We start from the raw sequence: 24,884 nt of genomic DNA, 5'->3' as shown, positions 1-24,884 counted from the left end.
TTGTGGTATATGAAGGTAATGGAATACTATTGTGCTATAAGAAATGATGAGCAGGTGGACTTCAGCAAAACCCAGAATGACTTATATGATCTGATGGTAAGTGAAATGGGCAAAACCAGGAAAACACTGTCCACAGTAACAGTCACACTGCATGGTCACTGACTTTGATAGACTTAGCTTTTCTCATAGACTTAGCTCTTCTCAGCAATGCAAGCATACTCATTTGATCTCCTTTTCTTTTGTTGTTATGTTTTGTTTTTTCTATCTTGTGGTTCTTTCCATTAGTTCTAATTCTTATTTACATCATGCTAATGTGAAAATAAGCTTAATATGAATGTATAAGTAGAGCCTATATCAGATTGCATGCTGGCTCGGCGAGGGGGGAGGAGAGAGATAGAGGAAGAAAATTTAAAACTCAAAATCTTATGGAAGTGAATGTTGAAAACTAAAAATAAATAAATTATAAAAAATTTTTTAATTCACTTTTATTTTGATTTCCAAATTCTCTTCTTCCTTGCTCCACTGAGGAGGCAAGAAAAAAAGAACCCACTGCAAATACAAATAGTCATACAAACACATTTCCTCATTAGCCATATTCCCTACTTTCTCCACCTAAAAAAAGCAAGAAAAAGAAATAAACAGAAGACAATGTGCTTCAATCTGCATTCTGAGTCCATTAGTTCTCTTTCTGGAGGTGGGTAGTATGTTTCCCATGAATCCTTTGGAACTATGGGTGGTCATCATGTGAATCAGTTATCAGGTCTTTCAGAAAGGATGATTTTCACAGTATTGCTGTTACTGTATAAATTGTTCCCCTGGTTCTGATCACTTCACTCTGCATTGGTTCATATAATTCTTCTCAGGTTTTTCTGAAGCCATGCCCTTCACAATTTCTTGCATCATAATAGTATTCCATTATAATCATATATCACAACTTGTTCAGCCATTCCCCAACTGATTGGCATCCCCTTAATTTCCATTCTTTGCTACCAGAAAGAGAGCTACAATAAATGTTTTTGTACATATGAGTCCTCTTACTCTTTCCCTGATGTCTTTGGGATATGGACCTAGTAGTGGTATTGCTGGGTCTACACAACTGAATAGCTTTTGGGTTACAGTTCCATTTCAACACCTCAATCCCAACACATTCAAAGCTAAACTCATCATCCCCCTTCCACCCAAACCACTAATGGGCCCCTTCTCCTGGTCACTCATGCTTATGATCTTGGGGTCATCTTTGCCTTCTCCTTCCTCTCACTGCTTTCATGCAATTACTCTCCTGTTCCATCAGGCCTGCCTCTGCAACCTCTCTCATGTAGACCCCTTTGCTTTCTACCTCGACTGCCCTAACTTTAGCCTCATGAAGTTCTTGCCTGGGTTACTGCAAGAGTCTCAGAACCTTCCTGCTCCAATACAGCCTATACACTGCTGTCAGATCAATCTTCTTCACATAAAGATCTGACCATGTGGCTCTACTGCTCAAGAAGCCTTCCATGGCTCCCCATGGCTTACCAAACAAAACACAAACACCTCAGCCTGGAATTCAAGGTCCTTCATAATGTGACACCAACCTGCCCTTCCCACTTTGTCCCACACCACACTGGATAATTCACTGTTCCATGAATATGCTCCGTGTGTTCCCACTACTCATCTCATCTCACATGTCCATGTCATATTCCTTCTAATACTCCTTGTTATAATCCTATGTCTTGGGATATCTTCACCAGCATAATCCTTTTTTTTTTTGGCTTTTTTTGTCCCATCCAGAAAGCCCTCTGCCAGCAGAGTGCCTACCATGATGAGGATGGGGAAAGGTGGGGATGAGATGGTGGTAGTCTCTTTACCACACAGGTACATAAACGTCCAGTGTTCATTATGCAGTTCGCCCTTCCCTCTACAGTCCAATTCTACGTAGTAGTACTTTTAGCATTAGCTAGAATTCTTCTTGCTGGGTTTCCTCTACCTCTCTTCTCTAAGACCGGGGGTGGGGAACCTATGGTCTCAAGGCCACATGTGGCCTTCTGGGTCCCCGAGTGAAGCCCTTTGATGGAATCCAATCACAGTTCTGAGAAGTTTGGATCCAGCCAAAGTGCCACACTTGAGGGCCTAGAGGGCCACATGCAGCCTTCAGACTGCAGGTTCCCCACCCCTATCTAAGACCATCTCTTTGGTTCCAGGTAACCAAAGGTCAGTCCTTGGAATACTGTTACACTCCTGTAACAAAGGAGGGCTGGAAAAGGAACAAAAGAAGAGTATTCACAGCTTGCCTACAATCACCAGCTCTATTATCATGCTTTGCATCCTTGCATATGGATTGCAAAGTCCAGGCCTACCTCTTAAACCCAGACCTCACGTTAGCTTATCTCCTTGATGGGTGGCTATAAAGAAAGCTCAATATTTAAGTATATGTAGCCTCATTTCATCACTTTATATAAACTACTTTAGAGTTAGGTTCTGATGAAGTAACAGTATCTGGGAGTCTAGATATCAAAAATTTATACTGAACAATGAGTAATGAAGTCAGAATCAAATCTTTAAATTTTTTTGGTGTTTTTCACGGGGGGGGGGTACAGGATGTAGTGCAGTTTAGGCCTGGAAGAAATAAAAAAAAAAGTACTTATTAATGTGAATAGATTTTTAAAAAAACCCAATGAGGTGATTCTCCAGTAAATGGTCTTATTAGTATGCAGGTACTCACATTTGATGGCATCTTGGTAGAATTCTCTTGCTGTCCCTCTTCGGAGGTGCATTGTTCTGCTTTTGGTGACACGGAAGAACATATTTCAAAGTCGGTCTGGCCCAAATCTTGCAAGTACTGGTAAAGTGGAGAATTCTGAAAGAGATAAAAAGTGAAGCAGAATTAAAGTATGTTCTAAGAGTTTTGTTATTTCCAAAAGAATCAAAACTGCAATCTAGCTGCTGGCAACAAATGATTAAGGATGAAATAGTTAAGTAAACCTATCAACTGAAAACTAAAACAAAGAAGATATGCCAGTAAAAAGGATTGGCTTTATTCTAGTGAAGGCAAACATTCAACAGTTGTAGGGTCCAGTCTCAAGAAGCAGCATTACATCAGGTGGAAAGAACCCTCCGTGTACTGAGAGTTGGGGGACTCAGAGCACACGCAGGGCCTGATACCTGCTTAGCTTGGATACTGTCTGTAAGAGCACTGAAAGAGTAATAATGGCACCACCTGCCCCAAAGCTTTATAAGGATCAAATGAAATGACTGCCTTTTCAACTATGGAACATTAAAAATGTGTCATCATATTCCATTCAAATTCTGTTATTTGTTCTCACATGCCCAAGCTCCCCCTTTAGAGAGAAGCCTTTTTCTATAAAGAACTCTCTGGTTTCAAAAAAACGCTGCAGAATTTAATAAATTATGGCTGCAGGGGAACAGAAAAGGAACCACTGCATTGAAGAATGATTTTGGAGACCTAAAGAAAACTCTCACGTTAGAGTAGGCTATTTTTTGTTTGTCTGTTTAAAAGCCTTGGGTCCCTAAAGATACAATCTTTTTTTTGCTCCTTTGCTCCCTAGATTTTGGTCCCAACAGAACACATCTGGTAAGAATGTGTATCAATCTTCTTGGGTTTAAAAAGGTTGTACAGAATACTATACATATATATACACACATACATATGCATGTATGTACAGACATACACATGTATAATATGGTATGAATCTACAGTATCATTTGAGAAAATGTAAAACTTTATATGAAAGCGTATGGAATTAAAATGAAGAGTTCAATATTATTGTTTCAGCATATATCTAGACATATGGACATACCCTTCCTTCAAATAGCATTTCATATTTAGCTTCTGGACTTCTTTAAACCTCAGACTTGATAGTGGTGTCACAAATACTCTCTAACACCCGCCATGGCATCTGCTCTGCACTCTCTGCATCAACTTCATTTGGGAGCATGGAATGAGGTAGTAACTAGACTAGTTCCCATCCAGTTTATTTCCAAATGGTAATTTTGTATGAATCCAGCCTAGGACAGGCCATGGGGACTGTGGTGTGTATGACTGAGTCTCATTTCTTATCTGATTCTGAGGAACAAGAGAAACTGGGTTGGTTTTGGAACTAAATCCCTCAGATTTAGTTAAGTCCAAAGTTAAGTCATTTCTGGAGCTGCTACTAACTAAACCAAAGTAGGCTACCTGATCAAACCGCCGACTGCTTCCCTCGGTGAACTCCATTTCACATCAGACCAGCATCTGATCATTACGGGTTCTCCTCTTATCAGCGGTAGCCATACATTGTGGAGCATTCTAACAGTCTAATCTTTTCCTATTCGAGTCATTCTGACTTCTCTTAGATACGAAGCCTGGTAGATTACAATAGTGAATGTAGCTTTTAGGGGTACAAAGCATCTGGTACAATTAGGTTGTGAGAGAAAAAACTATTAGCGAAAACATCTTACAGAAATCCTGGCGCCTCTGCTGCCTACACACTGGACCTTCCTTTGTAAGTCTAAGCCAAGAACAGTGGGGCTATTACTTAGTCTGCTGAATTTGACCTGGAAATTTTGGAAAGTGGATAGTGCTGCTTTAGCGTTGTCTTTCTTAGAGGATAAAACCGGGACGATCCATTTAAATCAGAAGCCACTTCTTGGGCTTCCAAATTCAGTTGGGAACCTTAGTCACCTTTTTTTTTTTGGCTAGGCTTGGCAAAAGTAATTTCCTCAAAGTGCTTCTTCTGCAAAATTTTGGATTTCCTGTTAGACACGGCTTATTTTTTTCCTAAACAAATTATTTTATCCATCAGGGCAATCTTAGTGCACTTGAAGGTACTTGGCAACTTCATGACCCAGATGGGTTGTTTTTGTCATTTTCTGGTACTATCGTTGGTATTATGTATGTTTTCTCTCAGCTGAAATTTACAGGAATACTGAGCCACAAGGATTTCCTGAGAAGCTCCCACATGCTGTGTATGAAGTTTCTTGTATTTCTTTTGGCTGAAGTGGTTTTCTCCAATTCTACCAAATTATATTTTGACTCCAATGTTCATTTCTCAAAACAACTTTAACATCTGCAGTTCTACTCTTTGAGGACTTAAAAACCATCCCTAGCTAACAAGAGATCATCTCCTCCACTCCAACCCCCATCCCAATCACTCCTCCAACTGTCTACCATAAACAGAAAATGTTTAAACACTGTGGCACTTCCCTGACCCTTACTTTTTCTATCTAAGTAGCTGAAGTCCTGTCCCCTTCCTCCCCAGCCACCTCCCCAATCTGTCCCTCTCCTCTCTTCTTCCCACGTGCTTCCTCCCCACTCTTCCCTCTTCCATCCATCCTTCCTACTGCGGTAAGACTAATCTTTATTATGCATAGATATTAGTTATGCTATATCAGTTCAAAAAATTCCAGTGGTTCTCCATTTCCTCTGGAATTAAGTCCAAACTCTTCTCTCTGCTTGGTGTTTCATGGTCCATCATATACCAGCACCACTTCACTTACCTCCCATCATTCCCCTCCTCACACATGAGATTGCTGCCAAATTTGATGCCTCTCTAGACCCACCACTCATTTTTTGTCTCCTTGTCTTTGTTCAGGCTTTGTCTTGTGCCTACAGCATCCTTCCCCTCCCCTTTCATCTCCTAAATTCCCCTCCTTTAAAGCTCCTGCCCTGACTCTCCCTTGTGCTCCCTAACCTCACCTATCACTTTACTTGGGTTCTTAGGACTTGGGTAACATTGTGCATAACAGCTGTGTTTGTTTCCTTCCCCTGGCTAGATTAAGCTTCATGAGGGCACAAACTGTGTATCTTTGAAAAGTTCTATCAATGCCAGGGCTCAGCACAGCTCTCTGCTCACAGGAGATGACTAATGGTTCTGAAATATCATTGGAGATTTGCATTCTTGTAAAAATCAACAGCCTCCAGTAATTTAAAAGTGATTCGAGGTATAAAAATGTAAATTACATTAAACTTATGACCACATATATAAAGGCACACTTGGAGCAGTCATTTAATAGTCATAAGCCTTTATTTTTTTTTTTATTTGTGATGTCTAATTTAGTAAGGGCTATATATCCAACTTTATAAAATAGTAATTCTGCAAATAGTAAGGTTTTACTGGGAGTTTTGGAAAAGGTTGAACAATATAGAGTTTTTTGACTAACAAAGTCCTTTCCAGCCCAGTTTCAGAACACAAGACATTAAATATAAATAGCAAAATCAAATTGCTGGCTCCAGGGTGCTGATAGTGACTATTTTGTGCATTTTCTATGGCAAACATTCATACTTACACACTTTAATTCCTACAGCAAACAAGGATAAAGTTCACATTTTAATCAGCAAATATTTATTAAATACCTATGAATGAGTTATATTTTGTTAAATGCTTATGTGGCAAAGATGGAAAATTAATACAATTCCTGTCTCTGAGGCACTTACACTACAGTAGCGAGAATAGGTCATGCAAGAAAAAGCCATGATACAAATTAGAAAATGATCAAATGCCTAAAAGCAATCTGAGAGACTCAAGGCAGGTGGAACTGCTTGTATGGGAGGATTAAGAGGGTGGTGGAATCAAGTTAGATCCTGTAGAAATTGGGGCTTGAAGAAGTATTTGAGTGGGCAGAGATGGTCTACTTCTAGATTCATTAGATCGTGAACTCCCTGAGGGCAGGGACTGGCTTTTGCTTCTTTCAGTATCTCCAGTGACTTAATAAATGCTGACAGACCAGAAGGAGAGCAATAAACACAAAGGAACACAGATAGGAAAGGATAGGATGAGATTAGAACAAAGTGATCAGATTGGAAGAATGTATGAAACAAGGGGCAGCTAGGTGGTGCAGTAGATAGAGCTCTGGCCCTGGAGTCAGGAGGACCTGAGTTCAAATCCAGCCTCAGACCAAACACTTGACACTTACTGGCTCTGTGACCCTGGGCAAGTCACTTAACCCCAAGTGCCTTAAAAAAAAAAAAGTGTATGAAACAAAGAAGTATGCAAGGGAGGGGTGGGCTGCAGCCAGATTGTAGAGGGCCTTCAATTATGGCCTCAAGAATTCACTTGCATGTCATCACCTTCCTGATGAACAAGGACAAACAACCACCTCTGTGAATGGAAAGAGGAGCTGCCAGCTGGGCAACACAGCCTTTTCTTTTCTCTCTCCATGCAGAGTAGGCCTGCAGCGACTCCAAAGGATTTCCTCCACATTTTTCGAAAGCCATGTGAAATCAAAATCCTTGGGCATGCAGCAAGAGGCCAGAGGGTCATAAGATGCCTGCACAAGCTGCAGCTCTGACATAAGAGTACTATACCCTTACCTGAGGATGCTCTGCCCAAAAGAACGTGAATTTTGGCCTCTGAACCTTTTTTTTGCCTAAAGGACCAAGCCTTAAACACTCTGACTCTCACTGACTGGTCAACAATAGGACCAATTGGCCCCACTAGGTCACTGCCTGGGCCCTGACTGGGTCACAGGGAATGTAAACGGCAACTGTTTCTGTTTTCCCCAGGAACCCTCGGAGTCCTCTCCCAGACTGATTTTTTTTTTGGACTAGGTAAAGAGGCCATTCTTTGCCTCATTTCTTACCTAGCCTTAATCAATGAATGGGCTCTGCCTCAGTCAGACTGAGATCTGTTAATGACCTTAGCTTAAAAAGGCCAAGGTCTCCCATTGCATCCAGGGCCATGTCATGTCATCCTTATCTACATCTCACCACTGTGCCAGATGGCTCTGGAGGATAAAGTGAGGCTGACAACTTTGCCCAGCCCTACCTCACTTCAACCCAATTCACTTGCATGTCATGGCATCGCCTCCCTGATGCCAGATGTCATGGTTCTCTTCCAGAATGAAGGACAAACAACACCAAGAGTTTGTATTTCAAGCCAATGTGGCTTCACTGGGAACAGATCAGGAGAGACCAACCTCATTATTAAAGTAGGGGGTGAGGGGAATGCTGTGGATATAATTAACCTAGATTTTAGCAAAGTTTTGAGCAAGTATCTTATGCATCTTGCAGTTCAGAAGATGCAGAGATAAGGATTAGACCAGAAGCGTGAATCTCCCAGCAGGCTCTGGACCAGTGGCTTACAAAACTTCAGAGTGAAGGCAGAACCAGATTAAAACGTAATTGGGAAATGATTAACAAAATAAAGACAACCCAACATAGGTCATGTTAATTTGTGTTTTTCTAAGTTGATCTGCACCCACAGAGGGATCCATTTCTATTTGAGTTTGATGGCTTTGGATTAGACAATAAACATATCAGATGAATTTTTTTAAAAAAAGAGAGCTCACACTTTATTTGGTAGAGAAGGAACTGAAAAATGTGTGTGTCTCCGTGGGTTAACATCCACCAACAGCAAGCAGAGGCTACTGAGAAAGCCCAGACTAGCCGTGGGACCCTGAGTCTATGAGCTGCTTCTTTCTAAGCATCTAAGACGGGAAGTGAGAAGTTTGACTGAGCCTCTGAACAGTTTCTCAAAGCTCCAGGGTTTGTGGTTTGCCTGAGGCAAATGGAAGGGATGGGGTGGGGGCTGGGCTGTTTGGATCTGAACTTCATGGATCATGTGGTGTAGGATACATCTTACAAATTAATATTTTGATTCCCTTCACACAAAAAGGCAAGACTTTTCTCCAGCAGAGCACAGCATTGTGAACCAAGAAGCTGACTGGATAAATGGACACCTCTGGCCTTGTGACTTCATTTTCTGATCGTCTGGTCCTCCCAGAACCTCCAAATTAAGGAAGAAGCCCAGGCCAAAGATGTCTTCACGCCTCTCTAGGTTTCCCTGTGGGTTCATCTCCTCTGGAACTTTTTATACTATTCTCCATTCCTTTACCCACCTCCCCTTTTCAGATCCCTTTTATAACAGGTTGTCTTTAGGGTTCTCTTTGCATTCCCACGGCTTAGCATAGGACCAGGCACCTAGTAGCCACTTATAAATGTTTCTTGATGGGCTGACACTAAATCCCTAGAAATGTAGGTCATCACCACCCATAAAGGGCAGAGCCCATGTGGCGAGTCACGGCAGCTGCAGAGGCTGAGAACAGCCCTAGGAGTGCGGCTGATATTTCAGGGCATCCTCTGGTGTTGGGTGGCACACCTGACAGCTTACTTGTTGGCACAAGCCCCTGCCTTCATTACTGGATGAAATGGGGCACTGGACTATACCTGGAATAGTGTGTTCAGTCCTTGGTGCCACATTTTACTAGGGGCAATGAGTGAAAAGATGGCTGAAAGAAAGCCAAATTCTGAGTAACTGTAAATCAGTAATGATCCTTGAGAACAGATAACACATATGTTCTTCATGGCAGAATACTGTAGATGTATATACTGTCAGACATCATCCTGAGTGTTTTTGCTTAGCTGCTTCTGTTACAAGGAAAATTTCATTCTGCGTGAATTAAAAAAATTTTTTTTAATTAAAAAAGGATATTGACAAACCAGGATGCATCCAAGGGAGAACAATCAAAAGGGTAAGAGGATTCAACCATGTTATATAAGACTGGATGGGGAGTTGGGGACGTTTAGCTTGGAAAAGACAAGACTTACAGGGAACTGAACAGCTTTGTTTGTGTATTTGATGGTTCATCTTGTCCAAGAGGGATTAGATTTGATCTCTTCAAGAGTAACAGGTGGAACGTGCAGTGGGCCAGATTTGGGCCATTATAAAGAAAAGTATCAAGACAGGTGATTTCTAAAATCTGATTAGCTGGGAGAGCAGAGAGCAGTAGGAAAAACTGAAAGGCAATTGGATTCTGCTTGAAGGCCCCTCACAGTCAATAGCTGTAGACAGCTTCTGTTCACATTAGAGCTTTTGCAGGAAGTTACTAATTGACAAAGGTATTTATGCAACCTAATAATAATTAGCTTTTCTAAGAAGAAAAGGCAGGAAGCCTGTGAATAAATAAAACCTTACTCAGGAACCCAGTGACTGAGTCACCCACACTGTAAAGAGGTAGGGCAGGTGGCCAGGGCAGTTAGCCATGAAAATCCAGCACAAAAGCTACAACAATAATGGCAGAATAGTGAGGATCTCACTTCCAGCTAGTGTGCAGGGTGAAAGCCAGTGAGTGCCGGGTAACCACTGTGCATCTCCCGAAGCCCTTTCTTAAGAGAAGCTAAAAGGGCTGTAGGATTGCTACACCTACTCCAGTTCATAAGGAAAAATGAAGGGTTCATTGAAAGAATGGCAGCAGTGCTTCAAGGTAAAAACAGGTGAAGAGAATCTGAAGAGGCGGCCTGGGATCCTGATGAATCTGGTGCTGGGAGAGAGGAAAGGCCCACCAAACACTTGGAGCTAAGTAGCTGGTGTGAGGCTCTGTCTTCTAGGGGAGAGGGAATGGAGGAGTGGATCTAGAAGGGCCTGTCATCAGAGAACAGTCAGAAGAGGAGAGCAGTGGTGGTTGGCAGCTCCCTGCCACAGGTTCCAGAGGCAGCCACTTGTCTTCCCAGGGCATGGATTCAGAATAATGTAGGATCTCCGGAGGTTTGTCAAAAGTGTGGGCCAGAATGATGCTGACAGAAGAAACCTTGGGAGCACTGCTAGAGATTCTGAGGTCCAGAAAGAAATGAGTATTTTCACAGTGCAGGCGGTATTCTCATCACTGAAGGTAAGTGCTCCAAAAGAGGAAGAAGATGAAGGAAGTGAATATTTCTTGGAAAAGGGGGTCGCAACCATGTATTACTCAAGTTAAGAGATTGGATGATGGAAGGTAGGGAATTTGAACCTGTATACTTATCTGGGACGAATGGGGGGGGAAGGGAAGAAAGAAGGAGTATAATAAACAGAGGCTAAAGATTTCCTCATCTGTAAAATGGGGATAATACTAGCACCTACTTCCCAGGGTTATTGTGAGGATCAAATACGGTAATAATTGTAAAGACAGCATGGTGCCTGTCACACAGTTAAGCGCTATACACATTAGCTATTCTTTAATGATTTAAGTAAAATCAGTGAACTTGAAATAAGGCAGGGAAACAGAAGTGAGGAGGGGAGTGATGGTAGAGATTTCAGGGATCACTCTAGGTAGAACAAGCAAACCTAATCATGGGACCAAGTGCTGACTTAAAAGAGGAAAGAATGCAAAATAAATAACAAGGAAGGAAAGCAAAACATTATACAATTATAACATTAAAGGTAGGTTAATTAAACTCCTCCATAAAATGAAAGCAAAAGGTAGAACCATAAGAAGGCAAACCCCAACAATTTGCCGCATACAGGTTTTTTTTTAAATTGACAGTTCATAACAGAATGTATGAGATGCTAGAATAAAATCTGCTGTATCAGGAAATTTCAAAAAAGCACAGGCAGCAATCAAAATTCACCATGTCCAGACAGAAACAGGGTTCGAGCTGAAGGGATCCAGTGGTAGCAGGGCGGAGGACGGAGCTGGATTCGGAGGCAGGAAAACCTCGGCTTGAAGCCTGCGTCACCCACCAGGCAGGCCGCTTAGCCTCTCCTGGTTTCCATGTTCTCATCTGTAAAACGAGGGACTCTGTGGGCTCTACACTTACAGCTGGACTAATCTAACAAAAGGATGAATGGGAAGAAAATTGCAGACCTGAAAGGGCTTCCAGACAAGTCAGATTAGTTTTCTCAGCCTGGTTTTTTTTCTACGAATGTTTGACACAATTCTTTAAAAGTCTGTCATCACCCAGAGTTTTTATTTTGCTCACTTGTGGCTTGCCGGACCTCTCTTTCCGATAGTGGTTATTTAAGGTCCCTCCTTTCTTCATGTGTTAATCTGAGGGTTTTTTGGTAATCATCCATTTCCTTTAAATCTCAGTTTTGCTAGCATATTAGGAAATAGAATTCTATCAATATTTATGTAATAATTGGTACTTAGCCTACAAAAATTATTCACAATAACTGAGAAAGAAGGAACTCTATCAAGCTCCTTTTTATGAGACAAATATGGTACTGATTTGGTTCTGCTAGAAAGGCAGGGTAGAATGGTGGCTAGAGAATCAACCTCAGAATCAAAATGACTTGGATTCATGTCTCATCTGTGACAATACTGGTTGTGTGGCCCTAAGCAAGTCATTTAGCCTCTCAGTGTCCCAACTACCTCAACAGGACTAAAAATTATAGGACAAGCACAATATGTACCGCTTCCTTACATTAAGCTTTCTATGTGGATGAAATCAGAAGTCCAGACCAGTCATGACACCCAAACTAGGAATGGATAAAGCTGAAAAAGAATTATAGATAAATCTCAATAATGAACATGGATGCAAAATTTTTTTTTAGCAGAATACTAGCAAAAAGACTACAGTAATGATAAAAAAAAAATTCACCAAGGCCTTGATTTATACTAGGGATGCAAGGATGGTTCACTATTAGGAAAATAACAAAATGAATCGCATAAAGATTTTTAGAAACCCAACAAAAACCATATGATTAAATCAATAGTTCTAGAGTAAGTATTTGATAGAAGACAACACTTTTTATTTTTAAAAAAAGATATGGAATAGCCCTTTTTCATATTCTAAAAAATAATATATCTAAAACAAGTGCTAGCATTATTTGCAATGGAAAAAGTACCAGAAGCTTTCCCAGGAATTGTGGGGTGGAGATGGTGGTCATCAAGGTATCATGCCTCCTCTTCCCACAATTACTTGACACAGCTCTAGAAATGCTACTGTTAACAATATGACGAGAGAAATTAAATACCTGACAATGTCAAAGAGCAAAGTTATCCCTACCTGCAGACAGCATAATGGTTATCAGAGAAAAAACTTATCAAGACAATTAAAAGTTTCAATAAAGAAGCAGGATACAAAATAAATGGGTCATGTTTGTGTGTGTGTGTGTGTGTGTGTGTGTGTGTGTGTGTGTGTGTGTGTGTGTATGTGTTGTCTCTCGCTGTTTAAATGTCATCTCTCTGAGAACAGGAACTGTCACTTCATATCACTAGCACCCAGCACAATGTGTGGTACATGGTAAGCGTTTGATAAATGCTTATTCACTGTTTGATAAATACACAAATCAACATTTCTAAATAATCATAATTGTTGTTTGTCCTTTGTTCCTTAATATTGAAAACAAAAACACAAAGTTGATAGAAAGAAATGATATTTAAAATAGCTACAAAGATACAAACTATCTGGGATTCAATCTACCAAGACATACTCAAAACTTATTGTACAAATATAGTTACAAAACACTTGACAGAGATAGAGGAAGACAAACAATGGGCAGAATATTGTTCATGCTGGAGTTGCACCAATACAATAAAAACCTGAATATGCTCCTGTCAATGAGAAAAGGCCTCAGTGTGCTTAGGATCAGATCTATCTGGGTCACCCTACTATGTTTCACGTAATTACAAGGAGAGTGCTCTCCCAAACCCAAACAGTGACACCATGCAGAGAGAGGTCTAAGTAAACACGATCTGGTAGCTTTTGCACATCCTCAGGAGACAAGAATTGGTTCTGGTTTGGCAGCTTCATGTAAAACGCTACAGACAACAGAGAATTGTTTCCTCAATTAACCAACCAACAAGCATTTATTAAATACCTCCTGAGTCAGGCAGAGGCTGCAGAACATAGTTGATAGAGAGCTGGCTTCAGAGTCACTTGTAGAGCTCCTTACACTTTTGATGAAATCACAGGCTTGGTTTAAAAAAAAAAAGTACCAGGGGCAGGGGATAGAAAGACAAACATGAAAGCCTCTGCCTTTAAGGAGGATACACTATATCTGGGGAGACAACATGGAGATATAAGTCCGCACAAGATACATGTACTATGAATTCAAAGAATGGAGAAGGAAGTTGCCCAAAGCTGGAGGAGTGATTAGGAAGGAATTTATGTACAAGATGAGGTTTATACTGACTTGTGAAGGAAACAGAGACTGAGGTGAACAAGTGAGTGTACGGCAGCTATGGCAGACAGCCCAAGTAAAGGCTTGGAGGTGGGAGTGTCACAGCATATCTCATGTGAGGAACACAAGATGGTCAGTCCACCAGGACCACCGAGGACAGCAAGAGAAGCACCACTTCAAGAAGCCTTTTATAGGGCCAGGAACTGTACCTATGATTTCGTTTTTAGGAACTCCTTTTACAAAGGCAAGTCTTTAACAGAGTTAACAATATAGTTTGAAGTACTCTAAAAGGTGAGACCTTAACAACTGCCAACTTCTAAACTGCTTCTTTTTCTTACAAGTCTCAGATTAAAGAGCTTTCAGGTCTTGTGTGTCTCTTTCTAAGCTTGGCCCTCCAGTTTGAGGCCTTAATTCCTGAGCTTCAGGCTGACCTCCAGGTTGAGGCCTTAACTTTAAGTTCTACACTACCTTACTGAAAGGCTGATTTACTGTCATACCAAATTACCAAAGGGTTATTTTATAGAGCTCTACAAAAATAACAAAAAAAACTCACCTCATTCAAAGGAACAAAGGTCTAGAACCTTAAGAGAGATAATGTGGAAAAGGAGAATTAAGAGGCTACTTAATCTCAAACTCTAATACGAAAACAGTAATGATCAAAATAATAGGGACTTGTTTAAAACTGTTTTAAAGGAGATAGGTGGTCTGGGCTAGATAAGAAAAGCCCAGAAACAAGAGACCACAGCAGGCCCAAGTTCCAAGAACTTAAGATTATAACCACCTACAGACTCTTCTGTCTGACAAGAATTGCTGGGAAATCTAAAAAGCAGTTTGGCAGGTTTAGGTTCAAAACAGCCCTTTATGCCATATTTCAAAATGAAAAGCCCCACATATAAGAGGAAATGTAAGAAAATTAAGAGGAATCTTTCATAAACAGGGGAGATTGTAGTTTGTCCTTCATTCTCAAAAAGGATCATGATATCAGGGAGGTGATACAAGTGAATTAGATTTAAGTAAGGGAGGGCAGTCCTCACTTTCTCCTCAGGAGCCATGTGGGTTGAGTGGTGAGATATAGATCAGGACAACTGGAGATGGGCCAGTATGTAGTGGCAGACCTTGGACTTTTTAAACTAAGGTCTTTAACAGGTTTCAGTTTGAGGCAATGCCCATTCAGTGATTAAGGCTAGGTAAGAGATGAGGCAGAGAATGGCCTCTTTTACCTCGCTAAAAAAAAAAAATCTATCTAGGAGGGGAAGACCAGGAGGGTTTTTGGACAAAACAGAAAAAAATTGCTATTTACATTCACTTGGAGCCAATCAGAGCCCAAACAATGACCTAGTGGTGCTTGGCCTGGGACCTACTGTTGGCCAAACAAAGAGAGCCAGAGTGATTTAGGTTTAAGGCATGAGCCTTGAAAAAAAAAACAAAACCAAAAACCTAGCCTATAAACCTCAAGATATCTTGTGAGGTTTCAGGGACAAAAATTTACATTTTTGGGGGTAGAGCACCTGTAGGTAAGGGTATGATACCCTATTTGAACAGAAGGAAGTGGAGACCAGAGGAGGGTAGGGGAGGGAAGGCAGTGGGATATCTAGGCCTTTTTAAGCTAAGGTCTTTAACAGGTCTCAATTTGAGATAACACCCATTCAGTGCTTAAGGACAAAAGCAGAGAATGACCTCTTCTACCTAGTTAAAAAAAAAATCAATCAGGGTTTCTAGAAACAATTGCTATTTACATTCACTCTGAACTAATCAGGGCTCAAATAATGACCAAGGGGGGGCTTGGCCTGGGACCTCTTGTTGGCCAATCAATGAGAGCCAGAGTGATTTGGGTTTAAAGCAAGGCCCTTGAGATATTCAACCAAACAAGGAATAGAGGCTATCATAAAAGAGAAATTAGACAACTTTGGTTATATAGAACTAAGAGGCTTCTGCACCAAACAAAATCACAAAAGCTAGGATAAGAAGAAAAAGTTTTGAGTTGGAAGATAAAAATCTTTGCATTAAATATATCTGACAGATTCTGACTCCGCCACTTACTACCCGTGTGACTTAACCTGTCTGGGCTCAGTTTTCTAGTCTGCAAAACAAGGAAGTTGATCTAGACTACTTCTAAATCCATGATGCTATGCCTGATATTTAAGCTATGTAGGAAAAACTATAATAAGAAGAGCTATTCCTCAATAGACAAGTGGGGAAAATACTTTAAAAGAAATAGTTTAAAAGAAAAATTGCAGACTATCAATAACCACGATAAAAGATGGAACTAGAGGAGGGGCTGTGGGAGAAGAGTTATACCAAGACGCTGCTGGAACTGTGAATTAGTCCAAATATTCTGGAAAAAAGTTGGAATTATGCAAGAAAAGTAATTAAATTGTTCATACTCTCTGACTCAGCAATTCTACTCTGTGAAGCATATACCCAGATGTCAAAGAAAGAAAGGCCTATATGCACCAAAATATTCAAAGCATCAGTGTTTGTGGGAGCAAAAATCTGAACAAGGTATAGCTGCCCCTCAACTGAAGAATGGCTGAATAAATGGTATTATAGAAATGTAACAGTTTAGATAATAAATAAGAGATAAGAAACAGTGCATAGGAAGAATTCTGAGAAAGACGGCAAGAATAAACAGAAACCAAGAGAATGATATGCACAATGACTACAATAATGCAGAATAAGTGGAACTGACAGGACATTCAGGTGGGGGAAATTCCCACTTCATCGTATAATTCAGGATATATACAAACACTGGAGATAGTCTGACATACAGCCTAGAAAAGGTTTCAAAGAGTTCAAGGAAATGATGGTTAGGTTCTGGTCCAAAAATGATGAAAAGCTCTCAATTACAAAATTCTGAAGACCCAACTCAAAGTTGTGATCGGGAAGAAATGGGAGAACTGCCTAAAAATATACACAGAAAAATCAGACCAACCTACATTTTAGAAAGAGATATGTATGGAAAATGGAAGCATGGGTGAGTAACCAAAAATAAATACAAACAAATGGTGTGATACTGTAATAAGAATCAGGGGCACTAAAGGTTAAGAAGCATCATTAAAATCAACCAACAAGTATTTATTAAATAAGCGCTTATAATGCGTCAAGCATTGTGCTGGGGATAAAAACACACAAGCAAATCAACAGCCACGTGAAAAAAATGCTCCAAATCATTAGTAATTAGAGAAATGCAAATTAAAACAACTCTTGAGGGTACCACCTCACACCTATCAGATTGGCTAAGGTGACAGAAAAGGAAAATGACAAATGGAGGAGCTGTGGGAAAACAGGTACACTAATGCCCTGTTGGTGAAGCTGTGAACTAGTCCAATCACTCTGGAAAGCAATTCGGAACTATGCTCCACATGTTATTAAATTGTACATACTTTCTGACCCAGCTATGCTGCTACCAGGTTTATATCCCAAAGAGATCAAAGAAAAAGGAAAAGAACCATACATACAATAATATTTATAGAAGCTCTTTTGTTATGATGACAAAGAATTGGAAACTGAGGGGATGTCCATCAACTGGGGAATGGCTGAACAAGTTATGATATATGGTTGTGATGGAATACTATTGTGCTATATAGTTTCAGAAAAAACCTGGCAGATTTGTATGAACATGCAGAGTGAAGGGAACAGAACCAGGAAAACACTTTATACAGTAATAGCAATATTGTAAAAATAATCAGCTTTGAAGGACTTATTAACTCTCTCCAACACGACTAATCACAATTCCAAAGAACTTATGACAAAACATGCTGTCCATCTCCAAAGAGAGTGCTGATGGAATCAGAATGCAATTTGAAGCATATTTTCTTCTCTTTTTTTGTGCCTTAAAAAAAAAAAGGTTAATGCAGAATTTTGTTTTGCATGACTCTACATATTTAAATGGACTCTTTTTGGCCTTTAAATGAGTCGAAGGGAGTGGTAAGCAAAGCATTTGGAAATGAAAATGAAGTTGAATTAAAAAATTAAAAAGAATAAAATTAAATTGAATTAAATTGAATTAAAAAGATAAAACCAAAACATTCCCTACCCTCAACGAGCTTAACTCAGCATCACTCACATTTTTTTTCTAACCCTGCGGGGTACCAATTATGCTACCTTGCAAAATGAAAGGTGTTCATTTCCTTCCTTCCTTCCTTCCTTCTTTCTTGCCAGTGGGGTGAAGTGACTTGCCCAGAGTCACACACCTGGTGAGTGTCATGTGTCTGAGGCCAAATTTGAATTCGGGTCCTCTTGACTCCAGGGCCGGTGCTCTGTCCACTGCGCCACCTACCAGCCCACGAAGGTGTTAATTTATAAGAAATTACTTTAAACCACTGAATTTTAAACATCTTAAATAGCTTTTTAAAAAAATCACTACACACAATATTATTCTTAATCCAAATACTGAGAGGTAAAATGGGGAAACAGAAAGACCAGAGGACTTGGAATCAGAGGAACTTGGGTTCAAAGTCTAGCTCTGCTAATTCCCAGGTCCCTCCTGTGGGTGATCTTGAGAAAGGCACTTAATGTCTCTGGGTCTCAGTTTCCTCATATGTAAAATGAGATTAGATAGCTTTCAAAGATTTCTGCTAGTTATGATCTATGATTCTATAATTAAGGCTTCTGTATTCCTTCTCAGCCAAGAAAAACCTAACCATAGGATCACCAATCTTCTAACTAGAAGGGACCATAATAACTGGTCCAAGTTAAAGTTTGCATATTAAGAAAATAAAATCTAACATTCACAGAGAGCTGATTCCTACTCTGCCCAATTGCCCAAAATAATAAATTCACTGCCTCCTGGCCATATCCTTTTTGGGTCCACACACATTTTTCCCTCTTCTTGACAGTTTCCACTCAATTCTCCAGAATTACTAACAACATAGTAACTAAATCAGAGAAACTGTACCTATATAAGTACAAGGCACTTTCCTGACAGTACCAGAAGCAGCTTTTTGGTGAAATATTAGGCCATAATTTCTATAACGATATTATACTAAATGATTACATAAGAAGGGAATATGCAAAGATGTTTCTTAAAAAAGGCTTTCAAAGGATTACTTCATGTCCTGACCATGCTATTTCAAAGCTCTTTAAACACTTCTATTGTCAACAGCAGCAGGTAGTTTCATAATGTTTTTGGCTAGCAACTTAATTTTTCGGACTTCCATGTATCCTATCTTATGGTCCCACACAATATTATTAACAAAGTGGGGTGAGAGAAGAAGCACATTTCATGACTTTTTTTTAAAATTATTTTTTTCATTTAACAAAAATATTTTCCTCCTACCTTCATAGAAAAATAAATCCACCTAAAATATACATAATCAATTAAAATTAATTTCAGTACAGATGATTTCCAAAAAATATATGTCTCAATCTCTCACCTGAGTCTGTCATCTGGTCCTAGGTGGGGTAACATGTTTCATCATAGGACCTTTGTAATCATGGTTCTTAAGTATACTGACTTCAAAAAAAGAGTTGGCTTGAAAGCAGCATGTAAATAATTACAATAGCATATAAACTTTTAAAATATAGCATACAGTCAAAGAAAAGCACTAAGGCAACATACATTCAATGGTTTTATGGCAAGAAAATAACAATAAATAACCTAAGCAGTCCTTCTGTCTCTCCCTTGTTCTTATACCGTCTCTTTATGTCCATTAGATTTAGGCCCACAGGATTTACAAATGGGAGAGGTCTCCCGAGGTCTAATCCAACTTCGGAACTCACAGCATTAAATAGTTGGTTCAGTATCACACAGGAAGCAGAGCCAAGATTCAAACCCAGGTCCTCTGACTCCAAATTTAATGTGCTTTCTACTCGTTTACATTGCCTGGTAATCATCATCTATTGAGAGTATAATATGAACACAAAAGGAGTATGCAGAGGAAGTAATATTATCAATCCAATTCTAAAATTCCTCTGGTAAAATATTTGATGAGAAACCATGATTGATATCTCACATACCTTACTATATGGCTAACTGGAAGAGACATCTTCAGTTACTTCCTTCTTTTGCTATCAGGAAGTCAAAGTGTAGATTACTAAGTCAAGAAAGGAAACAAGATGATGGACAAAAATGATGAGATAGAAAATTTCTTGTGATATGGTTGTGAGACTCCTGGTAGATAGTTCTAAATAGCAGTGTCAAAGTTGTGGCAAGCTACTCAATAAAAGTTGGATGGCTGAATTCTATTGTTATTACCATTTGGCATTTTCTTGGCAAAGATACTGGAGTGGTTTGTCATTTCCTTCTCCAGCTCATTTGACAGATGAGGAAACTGAGGCAAACAGGCTTAAATGACTTGCCCAGAGGCATACAAACAATAAATATCTGAGGTCATATCTGAACTCAGGTCTTTCTGACTCCAAGTGCAGTGTTTTATCCACTGTGTCAACTATAATTTCAGTTGAAAGGAACTTCATACTCAACAAATGATCAGTCTTCACCTGAAGACCTCCAGGCTCCTTCAGGCAATGATCTTTTGAGATAGTCCATGCTACTTTTGTTAGGAAAATTTTCTTTACATCAAATTTAAGCTTGTTCTTTGCAACAAACACCCATTGCTCTTAGTTTTAGCCTCTGGGAATCAGACAATATTCTCTGCATTATGTAACGTAAAGTAAAAAATGCAATGTGGATTCCAATTAAGGGTTTCTAGATATTCTTCTTTTCCTTGTGGAACATCAGAAAGTCCTAGTGTAGGGTTTTTTTTTTTTTGGAGGGGGGTTAGGCAATGGGGTTAAGTGACTTGCCCAGGGTCACAGATCTAGTAAGAGTCAAGGGTCTGAGGCTGGATTTCAACTCAGGTCCTCCTGACTTCAGGGCCACTGCTCGCTCTACTGCACTACCAGCTGCCCCTCCAACACTTGCTTTGTAAGACCTGTCTGTGGACTTGACCACTGATAGGTTATAACTTGCATTCTGTGTGCTTATTTGGAAAATAATGTAATCACTACGACTTTTATGTAATCACACAACAGATGAAACATGTACAAATGGTTTTTCAAGAGTTTCTTCTCTTTTCTTTCCTTATGCTTCCACTGCTCCCTTATTTTTATTCAAATAAATAAGTGTCCCGAAACTGCAATTGTACTCCAGGCTACTACTGCTCCCCCCCCCAATCTTTCCAGTGCCCTACTAGGGGCAGTATTACCCACTTTGGGAATCTATGAATGATCACTTTAAAGTTGGCAAAACCAGAACACTACGTGGTAACAGCAACACTGGGTAATGATCAGCTATGATTGACTTAGCACTTCTCAGTAACACAATGATTCAAGATAATTCCAAAAGACTCATGATGGAAAATGCTATCCACATCCATAGAAAGAACTGAAGGATGCTGAGTGCAGATGGAAGCATACTATTTTTGCTTTATTTTTTTCACAGTTTTTCCTTTTGTTATTTCTTCTTTCACAACATGACTAACATGGAAATGTTTTGCATGATTGCACATATAGAACCTGTATCAAACTGCTTACCTTCTTAGGGAGGAGGGTGAAAATTTGGAATTCAAAACTTTATTTAAAAAATGAATGTTAAAAATTGTCTTTACATGTAATTGAAAAAATAAAATATTATTTAAAAGAAAAAAAGGGATAATATTATTTAAAAGAAAAAAAAGGGATAATCACTTTGGCAGCTGTGTAGAGAGTGGAGTTGGGCTGGGGGTGGGAGAGAAATCTCTTTAGGTGACTTCCAGCTAATGGAAGCTTCCTTATGACATGCTTCACTTTGGACTCAGCCTCCTAAATGGTCTATTAGAGAATGGCATATTACCAAAGTTGCCAATGTGTAGAGGATCCATGGCTAAGAAGAGACCTCTTAAAGACATATGAAATCATCTCTCAATGTCTATCACACCATTCATTAGGTCACTGGTATGCTTTGAAGTTAACAACAGGCTATGGACATTTGGTAAAATGGAAAAGCAATTCACAATTCAAACCCAGTGGGATTAAAAAAACAACTATATTCCAAGACCAGTTAATTAACCTGATAGGAAGCAAAATCACAAATTCTAACTGTACTAATTTGCTAGTATTCCCTCCAAAAATAATACTTCTAGCCATACTAATAATACCTATCTGTGAAGTCCCAGGTGTAAAGAACCTCCTGGATATTCACGCTACTTAGTTTTGTAAAACATAATCCACTAAGTTAAATTTAACGGATTTTTGTATAGTACTTCTGCTTCCCCCCAGCCCCCATGGTACAAAAGAAGCCAAGAAAAGATTAAATTTTTTTTCAATATATGACCCTAATGAGAAATCTTTGAATATAAGAAAAATTAGGTTGGCATAAATATGAAGAGACCAGATAGGTACTCTTTAGCATTTAAAGTTTTAAACATAATTTAATATTAGCATTGGTGTGAATACTATAATAAATATTATATGGAATATAACAAACCTGCTGTCTACAATCATAAGATATTGCATTTTACTAAATGAAATATTAAAGAATACATAAGAAAACAACATTGGAAAGATATTTAATACCCTTTGGAATGTCAGGATAAAAAATTTATAAATTCAAGCATATTAATGCCCTGAAGAAAATACTTTGAAATGGAAGGCAACATGAAAAAAATTAATAACTTATTTCAAAAAGCGATGCCAACTCACATTTATACACAGTTTCTGCCAAAGAAAACATAAATTAATTACGTAATTTCATGCTGAATTTTGGGAGATGCACTGCTCATGCTTAGAAGTCAATCACTTATGTTAGCAACAGGGTTCTGATGATTGAAGAAATTCCATTAACAAATAGGTAATATAATATTCCTCCAACTAGAGGTGTTTTACAAAAGCCAGCTCTTAATTCAAATATCATTTTTCTGGGCTTTTTCTTGGATACAAATGATGAGAAAAATAATATAATTTTTAAAAGCATACATATATATAGCTTCTTAAAGGAAAACTGTTATAACTTTCAAAAAATTTGTAACTTCCTTAGCGTGGCTCCTTCTTCCACTGATGCAAATTTAACCCTTACATGAGTTGCTATGGCCCAAGCCTCTGAACTTGGTTAGTCTGTCTTTTTGGTGAGGTGTAGACACAAGGTTTGCTGCCCAGCCCCCACGTTAAGCCTTTCAAACTTGGCTGGACTGGCCAGAGCTCATGATTTGGAGCACAGTCTTTAAGAACCCAGGCTCACCTTGCACAATCTTCAGACAGTAGAGAAGTTTGAACTGTAGTGAAAGAAAATATCTGTCTTCCTCTAACAAGGCAATTAAATTTGATACTTATAATTGTTTAATTAGAGACAAGAAAATAAAGTCCTGAAGGCTCTCAATGAATCAGCAAGTATTCATTAAGCACCTACTATTTGTTGGGCACTGTGTGACATGCAGCTGATGCATTAAATGACATTCCTCATTCATACTCGCATTGTGATCATACAAGACTCGATGAAAAATATGGCTAGAAAACTGTGCAATGATTTAACTTTGTGAATACTCAAACCAAGCAAAAATATTAAACAAGAAGATATATGTTCAAAGGTGTTCACTATTGTCAAATTAAAGTCCTGCATAATTTGAGGGAGAAGGGGCCGGGAGAAGGCTTTCCTACTGATGGTGAAACTTTCTAAGGACATACTCCCCTATTCAAGAGACACTTTACTGATTGCACTGCATAAAATAAAGGCACAAAAACAGGAAGCAGCAGACTGAGTTTGGGCAATACCTCATAAGCCAGTTTTGCCAACAGTGAGAGTGTTTTCAAGGGGGCACTGATAAGTAACTCTGGGAAGGTAAGATGGAGGCAACTGGGATGAGCTTTAAATGCTGAGCTGAGCTTGTACTTTGGTTTAGAAGGAGTTAAGGAGTCACTGAGGATTCTTGAGTAGGGCATTCTAATGGGGTTTGCAGCAAGTGGATTATTTCCAAAAAGGCCTACGTTAAAAACAAAAGACATCCCTAAAACATGAAATACATTTCTAAGTGGCTGGAGATTTTGCTCTTAAAGCATCAATTCTATATCAAATCAATTAAAAAGCAATTTAACAAACATTTATGAATCATCTGTAACATGCGGAAGTATTGCTCTGGGCCCTGGGATACAAAGAGAGATCCAGAAGGTTTCTAGAAGACTACACCAGGGAAGCACCAACTCTGGCAGTTTCTACCATGTTGGAGAGCACATTGCCGGCCATAGAGTAAATGCTTAATGAATATTTCTTGTTTACTGGCTTCCAGGACCTTCCTCCTGGCAGACAGCATCTGCTATCTTGAAGGGTGAATAATTTCATCACTGGTTGTCCCTCTTCCACAGGAGAGCCCTTCAAATAGCTGTCTTCATGTGTCACAATATCCCGTTCCTTCAGCCAATCCTTCTCCATCATGGACTCCAGCCCCTTCTCCAGTCTGGTAAGCCTCATCTGGATGCTCTCCAGCTCATCCACGTCCTTCCTAACGTGATATCCCAAACTGTACGTCTGTGATCTGGCCAGCAGGCCCCGCTCCTCCTTATTTCTGGAAACAATGCCTCTGAAGGCCGATGAAGAAGACATCGTTTTCTTGGCTTCTGTAACACAATGATGATGCATCATGCTGAGCTTTTCCCTCTCCACATGTACAGTTGATCCCATTCCCTCCTATCATCTCCAGCAAGTGCATCCTCGTTCATCCTAGTCTTTTTCTCGATCAACAGGTTCCTTCCCTTGTCTTCAAATATACCTGTCTCCTCCATCCTTAAAAAACCTTCACTGTACACTGCCATCCCCTCAAGCTGTCATCCTATGCTCCTCCTCCATTTCTCGGCCAAATGCCTGGAAAATCTTACCTACATTTGCTGCTTCCATTTCTTCTCCTTTCAGTCCCCAATCCTTTGCAATCTGGCTTCCAATTTTGTCACTCAAATAACAATGCTTTATCCAAAGTCATCAATGATCTTTTAATGGTCACATCTGATGGTCTTTTCTCAGCCTTCATCCTTCTGGATCACTGTGCGACATTTGAGAGTATTCACCACTTTCCCTGCCCAGACACTTTTCCCACTCTGTTTTCCTGACACTATGAGAATGGCTCGTTGGCCATTTGGCCATCTGACTCCACTAACTGCCAAGAATATCCAGCCTACGGTGTTCCA

At 39.5% G+C, this 24,884-nt stretch overlaps 1 protein-coding gene across 5 annotated transcripts in view; it reads right to left on the bottom strand.

The window, feature by feature from the left end:
- VEZT (vezatin, adherens junctions transmembrane protein) overlaps window positions 1–24,884 on the bottom strand; it is an 88,079-nt gene that overhangs the window by 54,976 nt on the left and 8,219 nt on the right. For all 5 annotated transcript variants that reach the window (XM_078146648.1, XM_021006467.2, XM_021006468.2 and 2 more), the window contains exon 2: window positions 2,699–2,833. In XM_078146648.1, the coding sequence (XP_078002774.1) occupies window positions 2,699–2,710 (12 nt within the window). In that variant the 5' untranslated portion in view covers window positions 2,711–2,833. The remainder of the gene's footprint in view (window positions 1–2,698; window positions 2,834–24,884) is intronic.

The sequence above is a fragment of the Phascolarctos cinereus genome, unplaced genomic scaffold (genome assembly GCF_003287225.1).
Source record: "Phascolarctos cinereus isolate Bilbo 61053 unplaced genomic scaffold, phaCin_HiC Scaffold_1;HRSCAF=81, whole genome shotgun sequence".
In the NCBI taxonomy this organism is placed as follows: domain Eukaryota; kingdom Metazoa; phylum Chordata; class Mammalia; order Diprotodontia; family Phascolarctidae; genus Phascolarctos; species Phascolarctos cinereus.
This window is presented reverse-complemented; position numbering and strand designations above follow the sequence as displayed.